Source organism: Chiloscyllium punctatum, chromosome 10 (genome assembly GCF_047496795.1).
Source record: "Chiloscyllium punctatum isolate Juve2018m chromosome 10, sChiPun1.3, whole genome shotgun sequence".
In the NCBI taxonomy this organism is placed as follows: domain Eukaryota; kingdom Metazoa; phylum Chordata; class Chondrichthyes; order Orectolobiformes; family Hemiscylliidae; genus Chiloscyllium; species Chiloscyllium punctatum.
Window position 1 is genome coordinate 38,882,159 of NC_092748.1, and position 22,756 is coordinate 38,904,914.

General features: G+C 38.2%; 2 protein-coding genes across 2 annotated transcripts in view; one reads left to right on the top strand and one right to left on the bottom strand.

Moving 5' to 3' along the window:
* Positions 1–22,756, top strand: part of dnah7 (dynein, axonemal, heavy chain 7) — a 398,230-nt gene that overhangs the window by 365,409 nt on the left and 10,065 nt on the right. Inside the window, exons 61-62 of the mRNA XM_072578963.1 lie at positions 4,500–4,652; positions 17,598–17,775. Of these exons, the coding sequence (XP_072435064.1) occupies positions 4,500–4,652; positions 17,598–17,775 (331 nt within the window). The remainder of the gene's footprint in view (positions 1–4,499; positions 4,653–17,597; positions 17,776–22,756) is intronic.
* slc39a10 (solute carrier family 39 member 10) overlaps positions 8,813–22,756 on the bottom strand; it is an 86,133-nt gene continuing 72,189 nt past the window's right edge. Inside the window, exon 9 of the mRNA XM_072578962.1 lies at positions 8,813–8,834. Coding sequence (XP_072435063.1) covers positions 8,830–8,834 — 5 coding nt within the window. The 3' untranslated portion in view covers positions 8,813–8,829. The remainder of the gene's footprint in view (positions 8,835–22,756) is intronic.

Consider the following 22,756-nt stretch of genomic DNA (forward strand, 5'->3'; position numbering starts at 1 on the left):
TGATGCTATTGCCTGCCTTGAAGATGGTTATAACTGTGACATCTTGGAGATCCCCTGCATGCTCTCCTTAACCAGATGATGGGGACGAGGTTGTATATACATGCACTTGTGCCATTTAACTATTTATACATGGATTACATCAGCACCAGGGGACTTGTTGGTTCTCAGTTGTCAGATGAAATTTACAATCTCATAGGCAGAGATAGTGGTGAGATGGCAAGAAGTAGCATGCGGTGTTGAGTGGACTCCTGTTGAGGATCCTTAAAATAATCCTTCCAATGAGTACCCTACCCTCGTTGAGCACCACTCCATTCTTAGTTTTCATCAGGGCAGGCGCTGGGATGCTTGGGCCATTGATTGTCTTAACTACGCTGAAGAATCCACATAAGTCATGTCTGTAGGTGAGTTGTATTGCCTGCGCTCTTTCCACAAACCATCTGTTCTTTATGTCATGGGTTCTTTTATTGGATCTCAGCACTCCATTTGTCAGTGAACCTCCTTTCTTTCCCTTGGGTATGGTGCTGCTTACAGTTTAGAAATACTTTTCATCTATGATTAAATAGCTCCTGGATCTCTTGGTCACCACTTCTTTCACAGTTATTGGCAGGATTTCCCTACATCACCAGGAGTCCTAGCATCAGAGGACCTTAGGGCTACTCTCACTAGAGAGAGAGAACTTTGGGGTTTAACCTGAGGGTCACCACGCCTTAGGATATGGATGAGATTGAGAAGGTAGGATCTTCATAGAGATTCAGAAGTATGGAAATTGAACTGGGTTGTTGGCGTCACTCTACATCACAAAGCAGCTGTCCAGCTAATTGAGCTAATCATTCATTATGTTGTGTGGTGATATCATTGTGGTAATTGGGATAGATTTCATAGAGGTCTAGCAGTTCAACACTGGGCATCCATGAGATGCTGTGCGCCATCAACATCAGCGGATTTGTATACCAACACAATTTGCAACATCGTGGCCCTACAAATCACCCACTCAACCGTTACCATCAAACCAAGATTTTTGCACTGGTTTAATGGAGAGTGTAGGAGGTCATGCAAGGAGCAGCACCAGGCATACCTAAAAATGAAGTGTTAATCAGCGAAATAACAAAACAGGGCAAATCCAAACTGGTCACTTACTGCCCCTTCAGTCATTCTTGATCATCAGTAAAGTGATGAAAGATATTGGGAGATAGTGAGGACTGCAGATGCTGGAGAGGTCAGAGTCGATGAAGTATGGTGCTGGAAAAGGCGCATCAGTCCTGATGAAGGATTAAGCCCAAAACATTAATTCTCTTGGTCCTCAGATGTTGCCCGACCTGCTGTGCTTTTTCCAGCACCACACTTTATCCACTGCTGAAAATTATTATCAACAGTGCTATTAAGCAGCACTTAATAATGAAAACCTGTTCACTAATGTTCAGTTCCAGTTCTACCAGGGCCACTCTGCTCATGACTTCATGATAGCTTTAGTTCAAATGTGAAAAATACAATTGATATCCAAAGGTGAAGCGAGGTGTGAATGATTGCTCTTGACATCAAGACCGCATTTGACTATATCTTCAAGCGGCCCTAGCAAACCTCGAATCAATGGGGATTTGGGAGACTCTCTAGTTGGCATCATACCTGCCACAAAGAAAAATAGTTATGATTGCTGGAGGTCAATTCTATAAGCTCAAGGTCATCTTTGCAGGAGTTCCTCAGGGTAATGTCATCAACTGCTCCAAAAATGACCTTTCCTCCAACATGAAGTTAGAATGGATTGTTTACAGATGATTTTCAGCACCATTCATGACACTTCAGTTACTGAAGTAGTCCATGTTCAAATTCAACAAGATCTACATTCATGCCACACAAGTATCAGGGAATGACAATTTCCAATGAGACAATCAAACCATCACCCCGTGACATTCAGTGGCATTACCATTGCTGAATTTCCCACCATCAATCTCCTATGGGTTACCGTTAATGAGATTAAAGCCACAGTAAATTCAGTTTCTGGTCAGTGGTAACCCCCTATCAATAATGTTGAGGTTACCATTGAAAGAAATTGTACTGAACTAGCCATATAAGAACTGTCATTCTAAGAGCAGGTCAGATGCTTGGAATATAGCATTGAGTAAGTCAACTCCTGACTCCCCAAAATCTGTTTACCATCTACAAGGCACAAGTCGGGAGTGTGACAGAATACCCCACATGCCTGCATGAATGCAGCTCCAGCAACACCCAAGAAACCTGACATCATCCAGAACAAAGTAGCCCATTTGATTGACACCACATCCGCAAGCATCCACTCCCTCCACCTATGCTCCGTATAGTAGCAGTGTAAACCATCTACAAGATACACTGCATAAATTCATGAAGACTTCTTAGCAGCACTTTCCAAACCCATGACCACTATCACTGAGAAGAATAATGACAGTAGATATGTGAGAACACCACCCTCAACATGGAAAGCAAGATCCCCTCAACGGCACTCGCTATCCTGACTTAGAGTTATATCGCTAATCCTTCAGTGTTGCTGGGTCAAATCCTGGAACATCTCTCTCTAATAGTATTATGGGTATACCTACACTGAGTGGATGGCAGCGATCAAGAAAGCAGCTACCACCATCATCTTTTGAAGGACAACAAGGGAATCGGAAATAAATGCTGGACCAGACAGCAATGAGCACAACTCAGGAATGAATTTTTAAAAATAGACGGCAAGATTTTATCATCACTAGGAGTGTAATGTAAACCCACTTTATTTTTCTTTCCACTGGGTGGAAATCTACATTACATAATCAAGTTTGCATTCAACTGTTTCTTCCTGAACAACTGTTCAATACAATATGAGATTACATGACATAAAAGACTATTTGACTGTTCAATGAGTACAATCTTGTTCTCTGTCCCTTTGCAGTTGCTTAAATTAATCTAAATTTTAATCATAACACACTGCCTTGAAGGCTATCATTTCTGATCATTCTACATGAAAAATTAACATTAATCCTGTATCCATATTTTACTTTGAACACTTATCTACTTAACCTACATGAATTGTTTGAAGTATTAATCCAGAATAACCTCTTCCATTTGTGTTCCTGTACACGTCTAGAAGATCACTTCTCACGTATATCTTTTTCAGATTGATAAACCCAAGTCATTCTAGTCTCCACCCATAGTCAAACTTTCTGAATCAGCCTCATTGGTTTTCATTGCATTGCCTCAGTGCTTGAATCTTTCTCATATTCCTCATGTTATTACTTTAAATAATTATCTCAGCATTAGTTGTACTATGCATTGAAATTGTGTTTATTAAGCAACATCCCAACAAATATCATAAATGGATTTCCTGCCTGCCACAGCAAGTGCCAATTGGAATATTTTTCTAGATTGGGGATTACTCTATGCTTACTCTATGCAATGATTTCAGCTTTTTCCCTGGCAATGATCCATTGAGTGAGACAATGGTTTTCACCTTGCTTGTCAGTTTGGTATTCAGTTAAACTAGAGTGATTTCTTCAAAGTTCAAGTCTGAGCAAATTTATGGAGACCCTTTTCGGCTCAGGGTTTGCCATTTCATCTCCTCTGTTGGGTCTCAAGGGACACAGAACATTCTCTTTGGCATCAGCCCTGTTTCCAGTTATTTCATATGAATGTAATTTATTTTAGGATGTTACCTTTCTTCATTTTGTGATGTCTAGAATCAGTGGAAATTCAGTTTGAAAGATTCTTTGTTCGGCAAAATTACAAAGGGTATCAGAACCAAGGTGGCTGATAGAGTAAAGGTAAATATCAGCCCTGATTTAACTGAATGCAGTTTTGAGGGATTGGTTGGCCTATTCCTTTTCCAATGTTTTCGGAATGTGATATCAATGTGCTAATTATGACACGACTCAGCGAGAATTGTTCCTGATTCCCATTGCTTCTAGGCTTGCGAGGACTCATTGAATGCCACAATTAGTCAAATGTAGCCTTGACGTCACTCTCCCTTCACTTCATCTCTGGAGTTCAGCATTTTTGAACACATTTAAACCAAAGCTGTAAAGAGCCCAGGAGCTGAGGGCCCTAACAGAACTCAAATTGAGTGTCAGTAAAAAGGTTTTCACTAAGTAAATGTTGCTAATAGCACTACTTATTTTGAATGGAATCTGCACTCACTGTTCTCCAGAATAAGAAATAAGAAGAATAGAACATGTGACCTCTTAAATTGGTATAGTGGCTGATTTATTGCTTACACTGCATTTTCCCATTTGTTCCCCATATCCCTTCAGCCCCGAGACACACAAAATATACCTGTCTCAATCTTAAATATACTTAATATTGGAGCATTTACAATCCTTTAAGTTGGAAGATTCCAAAGATTCACAATTAGAGTGAAGAAATGTTTCCTCGTCTCAATTATAAAAGATCAATTCTAATTCAATCACCTTTCATTCTTCTCAACCCCAGAGAGATGTCTTCACTTTTGTTAAATATTCATACAACATCTCATTAGTTTGACACTTTCTTTTAAGGGACTGGTGGTGATGTCTGCTGAATTGGAAGAGGTGGTGAAGAGCATGCTGACAGGAAAGATACCAGGAATGTGGATGAATAAATCGTACCCTAGTCTCAAGCCACTTGGCAGCTATATGCATGACTTCTTGGACAGACTGAAATTCTTACAGGTTAGTGCTATTACTCTAATGACATGCATTTTAGTAACCTGCTGTTCATCACCCAATCCCTTGTAAAACTAATCATTTGAAAATTATCATCACTGTAAAAAATTATTAGCTTTTATTGGCTCAATTTGAGATAATAGATGTAAGGACATATTCAGTTCATTTCCGCATCTGTTGTGCTCAGTAATCACTCAGTAATGCATATCATATACAATTGAGGTGGTGTTCTCAACACAACCATGTGAGTCAAGTTGGCACATTTCAATTTAATTTTCATGAGACAGATGGCACATCATGAATATGAACATACATCCTGCTGAGGTTTGTAGGAAGAAAGACTTTTTGGCCAAATACAATCTACAAAACAAAGCTAATTTAGAAGGATTCAAAATTATGCAAATGAAGACAACGGTTGTAAAATCAACAAACAATCGCAAAATATCAGTCCTTTTTAAATAAATTTGTAAAGAATTACGAATGCACTCTTGGTTCATCAGAATTCAGTTATGACTTCTTTTTAAGCACTGCTCCAAATATTGGGATTTCTGGGACTTTGGGGACATGGTTCTGGAGGAGATGGGACCAGTGCAAACTGGATAGGTTACACTTGGGCAGGGCCAGGACTGATATCCTAAGGCAATTATTTGCTTGTGTGGTTGGAGCAGTGTTAAACTAGGTTGGTAGGGAGGTGGCAGTCTAAGCAGGGTGATGAGGAAAAGAGAAACAAGGTCAGAATAAAGAAAATCTGTCAAATACAAAAAATGATTGACAGGATAATCAAGAGCGAGAGGCAAATAGAGCCAGAGCACAGAGAAAAAAATAGGATAATTAAAAATGGCAGGAAAGGCAAGCCTAAAGGTTTTGTATCTTAACGTATGAAGAATTCAGAAAAAGGGAGGCAAACTGATGGCACAAATTGAGCTAAATAGATATGATCTTGGAGACATTAGGGAGGATGGTTACAAGGAGATTGGATCTGAGAACTTTTCGTTCAGAGATATTTCAGAGATATTGGCCATGCTAAAATTGCCTGTAGCATTAGGTAAAGGGTAGATGTAGGGGTATGGGTGGGTTGCGCTTCGGTGGGTCGGTGTGGACTTGTTGGGCCGAAGGGCCTGTTTCCACACTGTAAGTAATCTAATCTAAAAAAAGACTCTTAGTAAGAGATGAAATAAAGACATTTGTGAGAGGTGACAAACAGAGTCTATTTGTATGGTGGTAATAGAACAGCAAGGGATAGCAGATATTGGAAGGAGTCGTGTATAGATCCTCAAACGGTAGCTGCACTGTAGGAAAGGGTGGCTTTAGTCTTGTTGATTGGGTCATTCAATTTGGAAAGGGTAGCTATGACAACAAATTTGTACAGTGCATTAGAGATAGTTTCCTAGAGCAATATGTCATGGAATCAAGAACAGAAATTGCTGGAGAAACTCAGCAAGTCTGGCAAAGTATGTGTAGAGAAAGTAGAGTCAACACTTCAAGCCCGTGACACTAAATGTTTGTGTAGCTTTATCTCCATAAATGCTCCATAGTTTCTCCAGCAATTTCTGTTTTTGTTTCAGATTTCCAGCATCTGCAGTTCTTTATTTTATTTTAGTGTCACACAGACAACCAGGGAAGAGGCAAACCTGAATCTGGTAATGGATAATAAAGGTTTAAGAAAGGACCTCAGTGTAAAAGATACCATAGGAAGTCATGATAATAATGTGATAGAATTTAATATTCTGTTTGAGAGTAGGAAATATAGGTTGGAAACAACTGGGTTTAAGGGAATTAAGATGAAATGAGGATAGAGTCAGCTAAAGTTGGCTGGCCAGATTAGCAGGAATGGCAGTAATGGCAGACATTTAAAGAGATAATTCATGACTCTCAGCAAAGTTATATCCTGGTAAGGAGGAAAGATCCTAAGAAAGGGATAAACCAACCATGGCTAACCAAGGAAGTTGAGGAAAGAGTGAAGGTGAAAGAAAAATCATGTAAGGAGGCAGATGTCAGAGACAGCCCAAAGACTGGGAGAAATTCAGAATCCAGTAAAGGAGGACTAAAAAGGTAATAAAGGGAAAGAAATTATAAGGGCAAGCTAGCAAGAAATACAAAAAAAAAAGCTTCTTTAAATTTGCAAAAAGGAAGAGAAGTTAAAGTGAACGTGGGTCCCTTAGAAAATGAATGTAGAGTGATTGAGAAATTGGAGAGGAGTTATGTAGATATTTTGCATTGTACTTGACAGTGGAAGATACTTTGAAAATCCCATTCAAACTAAAGAATATACCAAAAGAATTAAGTACCATTATCATCAGTAGAGAAAAATCACACAACACCCCAGTCCAACACTGGCATCTCCAAATCCTCACGAGAGAAGTAGGATTTGACAAACCAAGGAGGGGGTTAAATGCAGGTAAGCCCCAGCCTTGAAGGCTTGCATCCCAGGATCCCAAAAGAAGTAACTATAGAGATAGTGGATGTGTTGATTGTAATTTTCCAAAGATCCTTGGGTCCTGGAGAAGTTCCAGAGGATTGAAAAACCACCAATGTGTCACCCCGATACAAAAGGGAAGGAGGAGAAAAATAAGTAAATGTAGGCCGATTAGCCTCACATTTCTTGTTGGAAAAGTGCTGGAATCAATTATGAAGTAAATAATAACAGCACATTTGGAAAACCATAATTTAATCAAGCAGAGTTTCCTGGCTTCATGAAAAAGAAATCATGTCTAATTAATTTATTAGAGTTTTTGAGGAAGTCTCAACAAGTGTGTATAGAGGGAAACCAGTATGTGTGTTGTATTTGAATTTCCAGAAGGCACTTGACAAGGTACCTCACAGAAGGTTAAGTCTTGAGATAAAGGCCCATGGTGTTGGAGGTGGTATATTGGCATTGGCCAGATAATAGGAACCAGCGAGTAGGGATAAGGAGTTCTTTCTCAGGTGGGCAACCTGTAACCAGTGGGATTCCACAAGGATCAACACTGGGACTGCAACTGTTGTTCACAATAGGTATCAATGACTCGGAGGAAGAAAGCAAATGTACAGTAGCCAAATTTGCAGACAACATAAAAATATGTGGAAAAACAAGTTGCGAGAGATATTTGATAGGTTAAGTAAGTGGGCAAAATGTTGGCAAATGTAGTATATTGTGGGAAAAGTTATGGTTTTATTTTAAGTTGTTTGACATTTTGACAATTTTGGCAATTCTTTAACAGATGGCTTTGACAGTTCTTTGGCAATTAATTGACAGCTCTAATGGCTTTAACAGTTTGACAGTTTTGTCAGTTCTGGTGGAGGGCTGGTATGCACTTCTGGGGCACATTATTGTTTACGTTTCATAATCCAAAGAGTACCTGACCAATCTCCATGACAGTGGCTCTGACCTGGTCAGCATTGTGCACTGTATCAGTTCCAGACAATGAGAATACCAAAATGGGACTTAAACAGACACTGCTGATATTTTATGTAACCATCTGAATGTGTAACCATTCATATGTGATGCCAAAGCCATTCCTGAAACTGCCCCATGAAAATGTAAATTCAAGAGCAAAACTTCCAATTTTCAAGGATTTCCATCTCTTTCACTATGGCATAGAGCATATCAAAATAAGATAAAATAATCTGTTATCACAAAAACCTTCACCAACTTTAGGGCCAGAATTTGTGGCTATTCTGCACTCTTTCAGATTGAAGTGAAAACAGAAAATGTTGTTTAGCCCAACTGAATTCTTAGCCCTATATGTTTAGTATGTCAATTGTGGGAGGGAACAGAGAATACTGTTTTAGCCTGATGGTGCTTATGAGAAATTATTTGTTGATGTCAGGAATATTTATTTCCTACAGCATTTCAATGCTTTTATTTTATCTTAATATTATTATTAGGAACATAAATTTTATTCTGTAATTCCTCTCTCGAGTTTAAAGCCTGCTTGAACTTTCATTTGAAGCATTGCATACCTCAATGTAAAAATAGTAGATCAATTTCAATGTGGTCTTAACAACTAGAATGTGCATGCAGTAATTTTTTTTACATTAAAATTTACCTTGTGCATTTTTGGCCCAAAATTCATTGGATTCTAGTTCCTGCTACTGGGATGGTAAGCAGATAACAGAATCCGTGATTGAAATCTCACTTCGCAGCCATGAAAGTGCAATATGTTGATCAGGCAAGATACCCGGGGTCTTCCTTTGTGCAAATTCAATCTGAAAGTACAGTGTAGTTTAGAACGAGAAACAAATGAAGTAAGAAGTTTTGTTATAATCTGGTATATTAGTGCTCTAACATTCATTGCCATCAGCTTCTTTGGGTGACATATCTATTAATATCTGGAAGCATTTACAAGTATAATAGATCTGTTTTGTGTAGATATTTTCCACTTTCAGGTTTGAATAATGCATTAATTACAAAAAAAAGGTTGCTTTCTGACTAAACAAGACAGATAAAATCTAAATTAGCAACTAAATAAAACAAGACATTGGATGAATTAATAGTATATATTATTATACAGAAAAACTTTTGAGCAGGTGCATCTTATGCTCCAATGCTAGATAAATAAATTGTTTTTTAATCACAGGGTAATATTCAGGTTAGGCACTTTTTTGATGTCTTGGTTATTAACCAATCATTGTGTCATTTAATGATTTATGAAGCTAAAATTTTATAATTTTATGAAAATTTTATCTTGTTTCATAATTTTCAATAGCTGATAATCTCATACTCAGTTCAGTTCATAAATAGTAAATGGATATTCATGAGTTCATCAAATTCCAGTTTTTTTTGTGAATCAATTCTGTTCATTCTGAAGAATTCTGAGGTTTACTCACAGTATACATTTTAAAATGTATTGGTGATAAACTCTGGAGAAATAGTTAAAGAAATCAAACTGTCTTTCTGAACTTTTGTCCTTTATTTGTTAAAATATCACAGGAGTTGGCCATTCAGTCCCTCGAGCCTGTCCGACCGTTCAATGTGATCGTGGCTGATCTGTGGCCCAACTCCATGTACCTACCTTTGACCCATATCCCATAATACTTTCGTTCAACAAAAAATATTTATCTCAGATTTAATGTTGATAACTGATTAACTGCTGTTTCTGGAAGAGAGTTCCAAACACCTACCACCCTTTCTTTTTAGAAAGGTTTCTTAGCATCTCCTGAACAGTTTGGTCCTTACTTTTAGACTATGCCTCCTAGTTCTAGAATCTCCAACCAGTGGAAATAATTTATCTTTATCTACCTTGTCTTTTCCCATTAATATTTTGAAGACTTTGGTCAGATTACCCCTTAACCTTCTAAATTCTAGAGAAGACAGGCCTAATTTTGATAATTTTGACATCTAGGTATTATTTTTGTAAATCTACATTGTACTCCATTCACAGCCAATGTATTCTTCCTCAGGTGTGGTGCCCAGATCAGCTCACAGTATTTCAAGTGGAGTCTAACCACAGCTTTATACTGCTGTAGCATAATTTCTGTATCCTATACTGCAGTCCTTTAGATATAAGGCCAGCATTCCAATAGCTGCCTTGACTGTTTTCAACATCTGGTCATTGCATTTTGAAGATCTGTGCACCTGACTGCCAAAACTCTTTGGACATCCATTGTACTTAATTTCAAACCATCCAGAAAGAACTGTGATCCATCCTTTTTCAGTCCAAAATAGACAACACTGAAGTCCAGCTCCTGCAGATTAGCCCATTTACTTGGTCTATAAAATGCTTTTCTAATTTTATGCTGTCATCTATACTGTTTACAATGCTGCCTAAACTTGTCATCATCAAAATTGGATATATGTCTTTTTATGCAATTTTCCAAGTTGTTTATAAATCATCGGAATAGCAGGCTCTAATACAGATCCTTGTGTGCCACCACTGGTCACATCCTGCTAATTTGAGTACCTACCCATAGTCACCACTTTCGGTCACCTGCCACTCAACTACTTTCTCAGCCATGTCAGGAATTAACCCTCACTTCTTCTGAGGGCTTACCTTGTTCAGAAGTGTGTTGTGTGAAACTTTACCAAATGCCTTCTGGAAGACCATATAAACAACATCCATAGACATTCACAAAAAAAAACAAGAATTGCAAATGCTAGAAACCAGAAACAGAAACAAAAATTGGTGGAAAAACCCAACAGGTCTGACAGCATCTGTGGAGAGAAAGCAGGAGAAGAGTCACTGGAGCTAAACTTTTACTTTTTTTTCTCCATTGATGCAGTCAGGCATGCTGGGTTTTTCCATCGATTTCTGTTTTTGATCATAGATACATCCCTGGCCACTACTTTAACCACCTCTTCAAACATTTTATGAGGTTGGTCAGGCAATGGCTGATCTATCATGAATCCATGCTGGCTCTCCCTGATTAACTGAACATTTTCAAGATGTTTCTGATCCTCCACTCACCCATCCTTAATTGTAGACTCCAATAACTTGCCTCCATAATTATTAGGCTAACTTATGGACAACACCCAAAACAAAACAGAAGAAAGGACTTACAAAGATGCAAAAAAATGCACAGGTCCTGCCGGATGGGAAAAATACAAAGACCAGAGAAGGGCCACAAAGCAGGTTATAAGAGCTAGCTGGTCTGTAATTCCCTGGTTTTCTTCTTTTGCCCTTATTGAAAAGAGTGACTTATGCAATTTTCCAATCCAGATGGACAACTCCTATATTCAGGGAACTCTGAAAGATTATAGTTAGGGCAGCTACAATGTGGTCCTTAACTTCCATTAACTTACTCTGATGGAAACTGTCATTTCTTAGTTCTATTAATTTCTTCATTATTAATGTTTCACTTCTGTTAATTTTTGGAGTCTGGCAAGCTATCCTCCTTTTTTGACTGTTAAGTATTGCCATTTCTCTGAAGTCATTGACAATATCCTCACTTTCAGTCTTTAGTGGGCCAATTTTGGTCCTGATCACCCGCTTTCCCTTTCATAACTTTAACATTTCTTCTTATCAATTTTGATGTCCCCGCCAACTTCCCTTTCATACTCCATTTTAATCGCTCTTATAACCTGCCTTGTGGCCCTTCTCTGGTCTTTGTATCTTTCACATTCAGCAGGATCTTTGCTTTTCTTTGCATCTTTGTATGTCCTTTCTTTTCTTTTGTGTGCTTTCCCTTATCTCCTTAGTTGTCCATGGCTGTTTTTTCTTAGAAATTCAGCTTTTTCATCTCAGGGATATAATCTGGTTTTGTATTGTGCTAAATATTTCTTTAAACATCCTCCATTGTTTTTCAATTGTTTTATCTATTAGCAGGTTCTCTCAGTTTACTGTAGGCAGTCTCATCTCCTTAAAGAAAACAAAAAATGTTGGAGATCACAGCCTAGGTGATGCTCTGATGAAGACCCATCTAGACATGAAACATTAGCTTGCTCACTCTCCATGGACGGGTGCCTAACCTGCTGTGATTTCCAGCATTTTTTGTTTTCAGTACAGATTCTAGCATCTGCATCAATTTTTTCCCTCATCTCCTTAAAGTTAGAATTTTTGATTTAGACAAAGCTAAGTTAAAAATCACACAACACCAGGTTATAGTCCAACAGGTTTAATTGGAAGCACACTAGACTTCGGTCTGTTGGACTATAATCTGTGGTGTTGCGTGACTTTTAACTTTGTACACCCCAGTCCAACACCGGCAACTCCAAATCATTACTACTATCTAAAATTCTAGTAGGTGATTTGTGCTTTTTCATGATGTGCGAACTGCAATGAGAGACTAGTGTTCGACACAATCTGTTAGACTTAGTTCTTTTAGGAAAATTATATCTTCACATTATATTCTACATAGCTGCAATGATAAATGAAGAAACAACCTATCTTGCTAAGGTGAATTTTATGAGTGTGATCTCAAAAATAATGCAGTAATTGTAATATTGACTATAGCCATGCAATAAATTTCAGTATTTGTTATTCTAAACAATTCACTTAATAGGAACACAAAAAGCATAAGCAGATGCTGGGTACTCAGTTAGCGTAGCTAATTTATGCATTTATGTCAGTCAGAAACAGCAATTCCTTGTTATAACAGAATACAAGGACCTATGCAAAAATTCTATAGTTGGAGAAGATCTGAAATGTGAGACTCAACAATTATAAATGTGCAGTTGTAAGGTAGAAAGTCTTTACAAAGACTTCAAGCAGCATTTAAAAAGGACACAATTGAATGAAACGTATGTGGCTGAGAAATGGTATTTTACATTGATTATTCCAGGGACAAAGTTGAAAAAAAAACTGTCAAATGTTTGAGTAATGTTAAATACTGTAGAGAGAGACAAAAAACACATTAAAGCCAAATATTCCCCTAAAACTGGAGGGTCATAGTGAGGATTATAAAGTTATTAGTTTTTTTGTTTGAAGGGTTTAAAGAGCTTGTATTAAGGGAAAAAATTCAGACATCAAGGCTAGAGTAATAACATTAATTAAAAAAGCATCAAGAATACTGGCTGACCTTGAAAACAAATACAGCTTAATTTTAGGATAGAAAAAAAGAGAATGTATGAGAATAAAAGTCAAAATCCACAACAATTGAAATTAGTACAACACATGGAAATGTTTACATTTTCTGAAAGAAGTCAGGAACCCAGAACTCAATTATTTTTGTGGAATGCATCTACAAGATAAAGCTAAAACTAGACTTTGAACAATTGCATCATATTAAGATGACTCAAGTTTCCTCTGTTAATAACTTAGAAGTGGGTTTTTATGATTGTTAACTCCTCAGTGGCACAGCTGGTATAAAAGACTCCATTTTAATGAAACTGTTAGAAGTAGAACATTTCAAAATGTTCGTTGAGGGACCCCTTTTAGTGTGAATTAGTAATCATTGACGCTGTATCTTAATTTTAATAGCATTAATAAAATATGATATTAATATGGAATAGTTGTAATATGTGGATACATCATATTCTGGCATACTTTCTTTAAGTAATACTTAAAGATTTAAAAATCTTTTCTCATGAATAAGACTGAACTACAGGTTTACCTGATCATCTTTCTCCATACCTATTCCCTTTCCAGGTGAGACATCCAACTCACTGTACACTGCAACATTAACAGTGATACTACCTACCTACTTCCAAGCTTGTACCATGGCCACTATTTATTTGTGTACAGTTCAGTTACTTTGCATACACCCTGCTTAGTCTCCACTGATCCTACTTTGAGAAACACTGTGCTAAAATAACAAAACATATTCGACCATCTCAGAAAAGGCGAATAAATCAGAAATTAAATTATGTTTATTGCTGTGATAATTTAAATGTGTTGTGAGGCTTAGTTAAAGTTAAGAGGGCAAATTAAAGGAGCTGTTGAGATTGTCTAAAAATTTCTAGTTTGTTGCGAAGTGCTGTTTTATTGCATCCTGAAATTAACTCATGTACCACGTTAGCCATAATCTTTTAATGGTCTTTTAGGTGAGTGTTTTATAAGTCGAAGACAACTAACTGATTAATTTACGGAGGAGACAAATGCTGCAGACATTTAAGAACACACTGAATGAAAGATATCGAGGAGGAAAAGAATATTAGATGATAGACATTTGAAATTGAAGTTTCTAATGCTGGAATGACTTAGCGGGATGACCAGTTTATATAATGAAAAGGGAAAATAGATTCGTATTTGACCCTTCAGCTGAGACCTTTCAAATGCTTTGTATGCTACTGGAAAGAAGAATTAAATATGGTTAAATGAGACAAAGAGCAAATTAAAATTGAAGATTAGGACAATTATGAAATAAGTAGGCTAGTGCTGCTGAAGACAGAATGGAGAACTTGTATGTAGCTGCACAGGGTAGAGAGAGTGGATTGCAGGAAAGATAGCAATGATTAATGTGGTGTTGTATATTCCAGACAGTTATCTCAAGCAAGGCTGAATTGGGAATAGTCTGGGTAGACTTTAAGTTGGAAAACATATGGGTTTTCTGCAAAAGTTATAGATCTGAAAGTTGAAGCAAATTGTCATTAGGTCTGAAGAGGTGGTACTCTGTCTGCTGAATGTTTTCTTCATCGAAGACCGTATTAAAGGTGAAGGTAAAGGGATACCAGCTATTTTATTTCCCTCACCAAAGGTAGTTCTGTTATTTATTGCCAGTTAGTGGACAGCTTCCCGTTCAAATGAAGTATTTTCTTTTACATTATTTTACTCTATTTGCCTTTGAGCTTTTGCTGAAATGATTTGAAAAGCATCAGATATATAAGGATAAGCACACAGGCATATTTTTGATGTAAAAACTAAACAAAATGATTAAAATGTCGGAATTTTATGGGATTTTATGAGATCTCATGCCCTCATCTGCACCTGCATGACTACTTTCAGCAACTGATACTCAGGGACATCCAGGTCTCATTGTACCTTCCCACTTTCCCAATCAATCACCATTCAGATAACAATCAGCCTTCCTGATTTTGCTACCAAAGTGGTTAATCTCACATTTATTCACAATGTACTTCATCTGCCATGCATTTGTCCCCTCACTCAACTTGCCCAAGTCATACTGAAGCATTTTCCTCACAGTTCATTCACCCAATGTCCACTGGTGTGACCATTACGAATGGGGACCCTTCTCTGAGCCAGGGAAAATTTCCATCTCCCAAGCTCAGGAAGCCCAATTTACCTAAACGTCTTGCTACATGGCAGCAGTCCCTATCAACAGAGGTGGAAAGAATGGGTAGTATGAATGCTAGCTTTTCTATTACTGTCAAAATGACATGGTGGCGGAAAGACATTGCCATAACTGTGCTATGCCTTCCTCTGCCACTTTTCTGGCATCCTCACCATTTAGCCCATGGCCAAAAGGCTGGTAATTTTAGGCCAGTGTTGACATTCCAAATAATGATCTTTCATTCTGATGAATGGTGATCAACCTGAAATGTTGATGTGAATTTTTAGTCCACATTGCAGTCCACATTGAGATGACCCCAAGCTCGGTACATGATGTGATGGCAGTACCAACTGCCCTTGGTCATTTTACTGGAAATGCGAATGAGAGGAGATCAAGATTACTCACCCATAAATGTCAAATTGTTAATTAAGCATGTTTAAGGCCTATTTTCAGAGGCTGACATTTTGGGAAGATAGGAAGCTGGGTGGACAATAGACAATGGACTAACCCTCCAGGGAGTAGCAGCTGACATCCTCCGCACTTACCTAGCCAACCTTTGAAGAGGTTCTCCAGTTGCTGTTGGTCCTTCAGCTTTGAAAGCCCTTCCTTTGTCCTTAATTGTATATCGAGTCCGTAGGCTAATCACTAGTCAGCCATTTTGAAGAAAATTGCAGCTGGGTTCCCAGAAGGAAAAGCCAGTAAAACCAGCAAAAGATGATAACTAGTCCAACTCATCTTGTACACCTCAAAATGGAGCTTCAGTATGACTACTACATTCATTCCAAGCATTAGGGTTTATATAAAATGGCTTTTTCCTCTGTTGACTGTTGCCCGCAAGTGATGGCTTCTGGTCTCCATTTCGCTTTGAATTTGGGGTTCTGATGTGTGGAAAATCCTGCTGGTTAACTCTGTTTATAACTTATAAATCAGGCTTCAATGTGTTTCTTCAAAATGCAGAACACTAGATGTGAGATAATCTATAGCAGATCGTCATGTAATGTACTTGGCTTTGCCTATGGTTTGAACTAATGTCTAACTTAGAGATTGTTCCAGATTTTCACCAAATTGGAGACAACTTGAGAACCTTTAAAAATGGTGGGTGAAACTAAATGCTAAGATTTCTAACCCATTCCTGTTTTTAGGAGACATGATATAAATCTGTGGATAGTCAGCCCACATGCAGCACACATACCATTGAGGATGTAGTGATCTTGTGTTAGGGTCTGAAGTGATTTAAATAACAAAGCCCCCTGAGAGTGAAATAAATTTTTTTTAGCAGCTGTCAGTTAGAGAAAACAAATCATACACCATACTCTAATGATCCCTGCCTGCCTCCATCTGCTTCAATCTGGTTGGACAGGAATGGCAGTTTTAAAAAAAAATTCTAATGCGGTCCTCCCATTAAACTTGGCAGGTTCATTGCCTCCTCAGCAATTTTCACCCACTGGCAGGCAATACCCAAACCTCACCTCCCCTTCCTTATTCATCTGTCAGTTGTATTTATCCCTCAGTAGTAATGATAATTAAACTCTCAGCAAAATTATATAGTGAAACTCACAGTAACTTTTATAACTTGCATGCAATTATATGTGGAAATACAGGAGTGACTGTCAATGATTTCACAATTCTCCATAGGTGCATTGTTGAAGTCCACATAATTGGAAATGTTTAGAAATCATTGGGATTGATGTAAACTTCCACTTTTTGCAATTTTTTTGTTTCTGCTAAAATTCTCTTTTAAAAAGTTAAGCCTCAGTGAATGACGAGTTCCTGGAAATTTAATACCATACTGAGTTATAATTATTGCTGAACAACCTCTCTTACCATGACAAACTCATTTTATACTTTTAGGATGTCAAATTCATCTCAGTAATTCAAATTTCATAGGGTTCTAAAATAATCATTAAACTCCAAATAAAATGTTTCTGATTTCAGCTTCTATTTCCCATGTGTACATCCCAATATTTTGACTTTCTGTAAAATTATAAAAAATAAAAGAAAAACCTGCTTGTTACTTCCTGGCTTTCTGCATGTGCGAATTCCTCAGTGTAATTGGCGGCTTAGACTGCTTGATAATAATACTGCTGTTGGGTGCCAGAGATTCTCAAGAGTGAACATCAGAATTAAATTAACATCAGGAAAGTTGAAATCTGTGCCTCAAAGCTCACTAGCTCTTTGTGGACAGTCTTCTTTCAGGTCAGTGGCAATTGCCATCATTTTGTCACTAAACACAAAATCCAGACCTGTGTTGTGGAATTCTAAAGATAGATGATATGTAATGAGAGCATAATTTCTTTTTAGCACATGAATGTTTGAGCTGAATATTCAAAGTGTGACAGTGATATATTTTCTTCAATATGCTAGGACTGGTGTGATGCTGGAGCTCCTCCTGTCTTCTGGTTATCTGGATTTTTCTTTACTCAAGCGTTTCTGACAGGGGGCCAGCAAAATTATGCCAGAAAATACACCATTCCCATTGACTTGCTTACATTTGACTATGAAGTACTGGAGGACATGAATTACCTATTTCCCCCAGAAGATGGTAAGAGAACGAGTCTTTAACACTTAACAATACTGTAATGTGATCTTGTAGTGGTTGATATTGAGTAAAATGGCATGCTACCAAACAGTGTTAAACATGAGCTCCATTCAAAAGTGGGACACTTAAGAGTTTATTTATGATTTTCCCCACATTGTATAATTGCACAAAAAAATTATGATGTGTAAGGAAATACAGAATATTAAGGAGTTTGTTAAATCAACTCTATTTGTGATAATTAAGTTTGTGAATTCACTTTTACTCCTTTTGACACGTTTATGCACTGCTCCAATTTAAAGACAGCCTCTTTAGTGAGACATATTCTGCAGAAAACCCAGACTTGATTCATGCTTAAATCATTTTAGGCCACTTAATATGTCAATTTTACTGTTGGGCCCAAAATGCTTTGCAATGCAGTGAATTGGAATAGTGTGAGTAGCGTTGGTATGTTAAGACTCTAAAGAGCAGTTAGCTACCTCCCAACAGAGGAGAACTGGCAGAAAATGGGATTTGAATCCTCCCCAAAAAGTTTACTTGACAGTTGTTTGAGAGCGTGATGCCTGCCTCACTTAAGAAATATATTGTTCAAAGATACTACCAGTAGGAGAGAACTGAAAGGAGGCAAAATGCCTTCAATATTTCATATCAGTTTAAACATTTAACGCTGCCCTTAGAAAATTCTAAATACAGCATAACATAACCATAGTGTTCCAGTACTGAATGGCTGAATAAATCATGATGACAATTAATGTAGTGATTTCATTGATTTAGAATTTACTTAACTGGTATGGCATCTTTATGTGGTGCAACTTCATTTGCATTTAAAATTTCATAGAAATTATTCAAAAATTGGAACACATTCTTGCTAAAGATTCCAGAACAAAATATGGATACAATTTAATCTGAGAGGAACCCTAGTTGTTACTAGACCCAAAAATAAACTCAATCATTTTTGAATAACAATTATTCTTTCAAACTCAGTATACACTACCCACATATATTCAGACGAAAGAAGTTACACTTTGCAGATTATTGTTACATCCTGATACTAAAATATTGCATTTCATAAAGCATTAAAACTACTGTTCATAGTTTTACTTATTTTGATCAAATACAATAACATAAATGTTTGTGTGCTCTGGTGCATTTAGCATTATCATGTCACATTACATGAAAATTCCATTTTCAAGAGGCTTGTTGTCCAGGGCCCATTTTCTTCTTAGCTGCCTGGACCTTATGTATGCTTCCCTTTTCCTCTTGGCTAGTCGTACGCTGCTCCTTGGATGCTGCCTGAACTGCTGTGCTCTTCCAGCACCACTAATCTGGTTTCCAGCATCTGCAGTCATTGTTTTTACCTCGTACAATTTCTCCTGTCATCCACGGTTCACGAATCTTGCCCTTCCTATCCTTTGCCTTCAACGGGACATGCCTATCCTGCACTATCTTTGAAAGCCGCCCACATCTCAAATATGAACTTTCCTTCAAATAGCTGAGTCCAATCCACATTTCCCAGCTCCTGCCTAATTTTGATATAATTGACCTTGGCCCAGTTTAGTACTCTTCCCTGTGGACCACTCTCATCTTTGTCTACGAGTATTCTAAAACTTACAGAATTGTGGTCACTGTTTCTTAAGAAATCCCCCACCGCAAATTCTACCACCTGTCCTGGCTCATTTCCCAATACCAGGTCTAATATGGCCCCTTCCCTCGTCGGACTATTGACATACTGCTCTAGAAATCTCTCCTGGCTGCTTCTTACAAATTCTACCCCATCCAGACTTCTGATGCTAAGTGTATCCCAGTCAATGTTGGGAAAATTAAAATTTCCCATCACCACTAGCTTATTGCCTCTATATCTTTCCATAATCTGTTTACCTGTTTGTTTTTCTACCTCACACTCACTGTTGGGAGGCCTAAAATACAGCCCCAACAATGTAACTGCAGGCAGCACTATAGTTTAAATGTCATTGCAGCAAAATCCTGGAATCCACTTCCGAACAGCACTGTGATTTTACCTTCCTCCCATTGATTGCAGTCGTTTAACAAAACAGTTCACTACCACCTTCTCCAGGACAAATACAAATGGGCAGTAAGTTTGGTCCTAACCAGGGCCGGCTGTGGCCCGTGAACACAGGTATGAAAACGTTTCCAGTCAATGAGGCTTTTGAAGTGTAGTTGATGATATGGAATGCAGAAGCCAGTTTACGTACAGCAAGTTACCACAACCTTTCATAGAGTCTGTAATATCCACTAGAGAGTAACTGATTTGTTGATTTAAAGTATTATCCTAAAAAAGAGGCCCCTCTGTTACTCCAGCACACCCTCAGTACTGCATAGGTGGGTCAGCCTCACATCTGCAGTAGAACCGTAAACTCTCGACCTTGTATGAAAGGTGAGAATTCTGATACTGAGCATTGTTAACACCCAGATTACACTGTCTATTTATTTGAAAATTAGATTATCTGAAGAATGTCACACGTCATCTCTGAGGTCAATCTTTGCATCTGTTGTCTCTATATAAAATAACCTAACGCTGCCTCTATTAGCACTGTCCATGAGCTGAAACTTCATGTGTGCTTTAAGAATTTTAACTTCACTTATTTGAATTATCACCATGAGGAGTTGGTCATTTGTGAATTCTTTACTTTTTGGCTTGCAATTATAATTACAACTCCAGAAGAGGCACATCCAGTTTGAGCCTTGAACCCCATTTAACAGGAAAGCCTCACAGGCAAATTGAATTTGAATTTCAGGCAGATGCATCATTAGTCACTTAAGGTGAAGCTATTGGGAGGGTTTGAATGAGTGCTGGCAATGGTCCTCTGCACTGTTACAAAGCTGGGTTGGGTTACGCATACGCATGTACTTTTAAACAACTTACAATTTTGGTTGTGACCTTCTGCAGTCCTTTTAAGAATTACTGCTCAGGTCTTATATTGCAGTCTTCTTTACTTAAACAAAGCCCATTCAGTGGAATTTCAGATGGACCTGTACAAAAAGTCCATTGTTTGCATTTTTAGACAATTGAATGCCTATTTCAGATGTGGAGCTTGGATGTTTTTTGCCTGTTTCAACAAAATAGTGAGCAGCACAGTTCTGGCATGGAATGTGCTCATGCATGCCTCCCATTATATTGGATGCTCAGATTCCATTCTACCTTGTACAATTGTCAGTGTCAATACATTTCTAGCTTTTATGTCTCTTTCCAGTAGCTTATGATCTGTTTTGCTGATGCATATTATGCAAAATCCCGAGAACTGCATAACATTTATTTTCAGCATGGTCATGCCAAACTGACAACAATCACAGTATAAATAGAATAGACAATGAGACTCTTCTCCATTATAAATCATCAGGTGATGTGCACAGCCTAATGTCATCCATTCTTTAATTCATACATTTAGGGTGTAGATAGTTAACAGCATCAGCATCAGCAAACACCCACCACTCTCTATAGCCACAACATAATCTCTCAATAGCGGATGGATTTAAAACAATAAAAGAATGAATGACACTAGACTCTTAATTTCAGATTATTACTGAATTCAAATTCTCGTGTCTGCCATGGTGCAATTCAAACCTAAGTCTCTGGATTAATTATCTCATGATAATAACACTAGGTCATCACCTCCCCTCCCCATCAACTGCCTTCTGAAATAGCCCAGCAAGCCACTTAGTTGTAACAATCACTAGAAAGTCTCAACAAAGAAACTGAACATTGTCTGTCTAAACATCTAATTCAGTGAGTATGACTACGTCCGAAACATTACCATCACTGTCCTTGGATAAATCTTGTACCACCGACAGGACAGACCCAATAGAGGTGGCAGCACAGTGGTATATAGTTGAAAGGTAATTGCTCTGGGAGTCCTGAGAATTGATTCTGGAGTCATGATGTCTCATGGCACAACGTATGCATGGCCAAGGAATCCTCTGGCTGGTTACCACGTACCACCCTCTCTTGGTTGTTGAATCAGTGCTCATCTATATTGAACAACACTTGGAGGAAGCATTGAGGGTGGCAAAGATGCAGAATATACTCTGCATGGTAGACTTGGTGGCCACAGCCAAGAGTGCTCAGCAGCAGCACTACTTATCAAAACTGGTTGAGTCTGAAAGGGCTCAGCAGGCCTCCCAAAAAACAATGTGCCAACCTGGTGAAGTTGCCAAAAAGGAGTACTTGCATGCCAAACAGCATAAGCAGCATACGATATACCGAGCTAAGCAATTCCACAATCAATGGGTCTGATCTAAGTTCTGCAGTTGTGATGGTGGTGGACAATTAAACAACTCACTGGAGGAGGAGGCTGCACAAATATTTCCATCCTCAATGATGGGGGAATCCCACTACATGAATACAAAAGATAAAGTTGAAACATTCGCCACAATCTTCAGCCAATCTGAACCACCTCCAGATGTCTTCAGTGTCATAGATTCATGTATTTACCCAATTCATTTCACTCCATGTGATATCAAGAAACAGTTGAAAGCACTGGATACTGCAAAAGCTATGAGCCCAAACAATATTCCACCAATTGTTCTGATGAATATGATCCAGAACCTGCCGCTCCCCTAGTCACGTTCTTGCAGTGCATTTACAACAAATGGCATCACCCAACAATGTGTAATATTGTCCAGATATGTCGTGTACACAAAAAGCAGGACAAATCCAACCCGGCCAATTACGACTCTCAGCTTTCAGCTATCAAACATTAGTAAAGTGATGGAAGGTGTTATCAAGAGAGCTACTTACTCAGCAATAACCTGCTCAGTGACACTCCCATTTCGGCTCTGCCGGAGCCATTCAGCTCCTGACTTCATTACAGCTTGAGTTCAATCAAGAACAAAATAGCTGAATTCCAGAGGTGAGGCGAGAGTAACTGTCCTTAACAACAAGGTTGCATTTGACTGAGGCCACGTTAAGGAGTCCTAGCAAAACTGAAGTCAGTTGGAATGAGGGCAAAAACTTTCTGCTGGTCGGACT